This window comes from Neovison vison, chromosome 6 (genome assembly GCF_020171115.1).
Source record: "Neovison vison isolate M4711 chromosome 6, ASM_NN_V1, whole genome shotgun sequence".
NCBI classification, from domain to species: Eukaryota; Metazoa; Chordata; class Mammalia; order Carnivora; family Mustelidae; genus Neogale; species Neogale vison.
Genome location: NC_058096.1, coordinates 217,957,254 through 217,961,524, shown reverse-complemented (window position 1 = coordinate 217,961,524; position 4,271 = coordinate 217,957,254). Strand labels below are relative to the sequence as shown.

The window sequence follows — 4,271 nt, the reverse complement described above, 5'->3', positions numbered from 1 at the left end:
CAATAAAAAAAAATCCTGCCAAAAAAAATGAACTTGAAAAACAGTATAAACAAATAAAACCTAATAGATACATGTGAACACTCCATCCAACAACAGTAGAAAATGCACTCTTCTCCAGAACACATGGCACATTCCCCAGGATAGATCATATGTTAGGCCACAGAGCAGGCTTCAGTAAATTTATAAATATTGAAATCATTCAAAGTGTCTTTTCTGATCACCATGGTGTGAAATTAGAAATCAGTAACTGAAGGACAAATGGAAAATATACAAATATGCGGAAATTAAACAACAGACTCCTGAAAAAACAGTGGTATTTTGCCCATGAGTTTCCTCAAGGTTCCCTTCATATCCCTGTTCCTCAAGCTGTAGATGAAGGGGTTCATCATCTGAGGGACAACAGTGTACATCATGGAAACTGCTGCGGTGTTTCTGGAAGAGTTAGTGAAAGCAGAACTAATGTACACCCCCAAACCTGTCCCATAGAACAAAGACACAATTGACAGGTGAGACCCACAGGTTGAAAAAGCTTTATACTTTCCACCTGCTGATGGCATTCTCAAAACAGAGAACACTATCTGAGTGTAAGAGAAAATGATTCCACACAGAGGAATACCACCAAATATACTCATTGCAAAATATATCAGGATGTTATTGATGAGGGTATCAGAACATGCAAGCTGGATGATCTGAACAACTTCACAGAAGAAGAGAGGGATTTCAAGGTCTGTGCAGAAGGTCAGTTGTAACACCATCAGACTGTGCACCAGGGCATCCACAATGTTAATGCAGAAGGAGAGTAGAACCATCAGGCTACAGAGGTGGGAGTTCATAATGACTGTGTACCTCAGTGGATGACAAATGGCCACATAGCGGTCATAGGCCATTACTGCAAGAAGAAAACTTTCTAGACTAGCAAAAACCAGGACAAAGTAGATCTGTGTGAGGCAGCCTGCATAAGTGATGCTTTGATTCTGTGCCCGGATGTTCACCAGCATCTTTGGGACGGTGGTTGTGCTTAAGCAGATGTCAGTAAAGGACAGGTTGGAGAGGAAGAAGTACATAGGGGTGTGGAGGTGGGAGTCGAGGATGACAGCCAGGATGATGAGCAGGTTTCCCAGGATGGTGACCAGGTATATGGACAGAAACAGAATGAAGAGAAAGGGCTTCAATTCTGGGTCCTCTGTCACTTCCATAAGAAGGAATTCTGAAACCCCTGTTTTGTTTCTGAGTCCCATGTTGTTGATGAATCTGACAGAGAAGGTGGAGTGACTGCACAATCAAATGTATGTTTTCTAGACCAGCAGGAGAAACATCACCAGAGACAAACACCGCCTTGGGATGGGATGGAGACTAGTAGAGAGGGATAGGAAATAGGTGCCTTTTATATGCATATTATCCTTTAACAAAAACCTTAAGCTGATACAGCAAAATGCCATCCATTAATTCCCACACGGTTAACAGTTGGGCATTTTAAAAATATTGACTATATCATTTTGGTTATTTGAAACATTTGGTAATTTTATAAAGAGAAACAGACTGGGGAGGCAGCTGAAGATTTCTGTCTGGATCCCCAGAGACCTCAGAGACAAGCAACTGAGATAGTATGTCAAGAACCAAGAATGGGAAGATAAAGTGAACTTTACCAAAGATTTCCTGCCCTCTCACCTCCACAAAATTGTAAGTAAATGTCAGAGACTTGTCTAATAGTCATCTTATTTTTCCCGAAAGAGCAGATTTCCACTCATTAAGAAATGGCCCTGGCCAAACTAGAGAGTGAGTACATTAGTAAATGGAGGTATTTGAGATTGGTGCAAAGTAGAAGATGTGATGAGAATGACAGGCAGGTGGACCCTGGAAGACTTGGTTCTAATCATCTGGTACACGTACTCTCGTCATGACTTCCCCTGGATGAACCTGTAGTAAAACACCTGCGCTCATTTCCAAATATCCATGTAGGTTACCTGGCTGGCTTCACAGTGGAATGATGACTGACATTTCCCCTGAATGTGCCATCTGGGAGATTTGTACTCAGAAAGGTCAGAGGGACTGAATGAGACCTAGGCTCCTGAACAAAAAGGATCTTCTATGGGAGGAGGTCCAATTATGCTACTACTTTTCATGGGAAGGATTACTGAAATAAGTGGTCACAAGCAGACTGCAGTCTCTGTATCCCTAGAGATTCAATTTCCAAAGCTCCTCATTAATCAAACAATTTCATTGTCACTGAGATCCCAGGCAAGTGCAAATCCTTCAAGACCAAGAATCTGTGAGGCCCAGAGCCAGGATGTACTTCTCTCCACCTGTTTCTACTCATCTCCATTTCAGATTCTTGGAAATGTGGACACACCATCCTTCTCTAATTCGATAAGAGTCTTCTTTTCTCAGTTATGGACAACGATATTGCTAACGAATCAATGACATCAGGAATTCTGATACCTAATTGGGGTGTGAGAGTACACTGTGCATGTTTATATATATTATGTATATTTTAATGTATCTTATATGTATTCTTAGATTTTATATAGTGTATAAATATTTAAAAACATAGCTACAAAAATATAACAGCATAGCCACATTATTATAAAAATGCAAACACTCTAGGGGCATCTGGGTGGCTCAGTTGGTTAAGCAACTGCCTTTGGCTCAGGTCATGATCCCGGAGTACCAGGATCAAGTCCCACATTGGGCTCCCACTCTATGGGAAGTCTGCTTCTCCTTTCCCATGCTCTCTTTCACTCAAATAAATAAATAAATATTTTTTTCCTCTCAAATAAATAAATAAATAAATCTTTTTTAAAAATGCAAACCCTCTAAGGTTTATCTCTCTGAAAAAAAAAAGTTTATCTCTCTGAGTCTTTAAATGTTTCCTGAACATTAATCTTAACCATGTATACACAGAGCATATACATTTTACACAATAGATTCTAATCTATTCTCTGTGACAGTTCTCTGATTAACTCAAACCTGCTACTCCCATTTTAGGTTTTCATAGTCACATATTTTTTTTTTCTTCTTCAAGTTCTTATTTAAATTCAAGTTAGTTCAGGCACCGGGGTGGCTCAGTCAATTTAAGTATCTGCCTTCCGCTAAGGTAATGATCTCAAGGTTCTGGGATCCAGTCCTCCACAGGCTCCCTATTCAGCATGGAGTCTGCATCTCCCTCCCCCTCCCCCTGCTCCTGTTCTTTCTCCTGCTCTCTCTCAAATAAATAAATAAATACATATATACATACATAAATAAATGAAATCTTCTTTAAAAGAAAATTCAATATTGGTTTTAGGAGCAGAATTCAGTGATTCATCACTTACATAGAGCACCCAGTGCTCATCACAAGTGCCCTCCTTAATACCTACCACCCATCTAGCCCATCTTCCACCCACCTCCCTCCATCAACCCCTGGTTTGTTCTCTATAGTTAAGAGTTGCTTATGGTTTGTTTCCGTGATCTCTTTCTTTCCCCCACTTCCATATGTTCACCTGCTTTGTTTTTTAAATTCCATATGAGTTAAATCATATGGCATTTGTCTTATGACTGACTTATTTCACTTAGCATAATACTAGCTCCATCCACACTGTTGCAAATGGCAAAATTTCATTCTTTTTGGTGGCTGAGTACACACACACTCACACACACAAGCACACACAATCTTCTTTATCCACTCATCAGTAGATGGACATCAGCTCTTTCCATAGTTTGTCTATTTGGATAATGCTGCTATAAACATCAGGGTGCATGTACCACTTCAAATCAGTATTCTTGAATTTTTTGGGTAAATACCTAGTAGTGAAATTGCTAGATTTCTATTTTTAACTTTTTGAGGAACCTCCATACTTTTTCAGGGTAGCTGTACCAGTTTGCATTCCCTCCAACAGTGTAAGAGGGTTCCCCTTTTTCTGCATCCTCACCAACACCTGTTGTTTCCTATGTTGTTGATTTTAGCCATTCTGACTGGTGTGCACAGTCATCTTTTCTAATTTTGTCACAAGTCTCAAGGTACAGTATTTTTTTCTTTAGGGGATTGAGGATTGAAATATTAACATAAAGATAAACATAAAATTTGCCATCTTAACCATTTTTAAGTGTGTCGTTTATTAATGTTAAGTATTTCTCACTGCTGTGCAACCAATCTCCAAAAGTCTTTATCTGGTACAAAAGAAATTCTATGTCATTTCTCCGTGTGTGTGTGTGTGTGTGAGTGTGTGTGTGTGTGTGTGTGTGTAGCATGGGACTTCCTTTTTTTTTTCCTATTGTGTTATGTTAGTCACCAT

General features: G+C 39.5%; 1 protein-coding gene across 1 annotated transcript; it reads right to left on the bottom strand.

The window, feature by feature from the left end:
• Window positions 1–284: 284 nt before the first annotated feature.
• LOC122910774 (olfactory receptor 7G1-like) lies at window positions 285–1,238 on the bottom strand. Its single transcript, XM_044255403.1, has one exon. It carries the CDS (start codon window positions 1,236–1,238, stop codon window positions 285–287), a length of 954 nt encoding a protein of 317 aa, XP_044111338.1.
• Window positions 1,239–4,271: the final 3,033 nt, after the last annotated feature.

What these genes read in the sequence shown, in the direction of transcription:
- LOC122910774 (XM_044255403.1), bottom strand. Translation starts at nt 1,238, where the DNA reads ATGGGACTCAGAAACAAAACAGGGGTTTCAGAATTCCTTCTTATGGAA.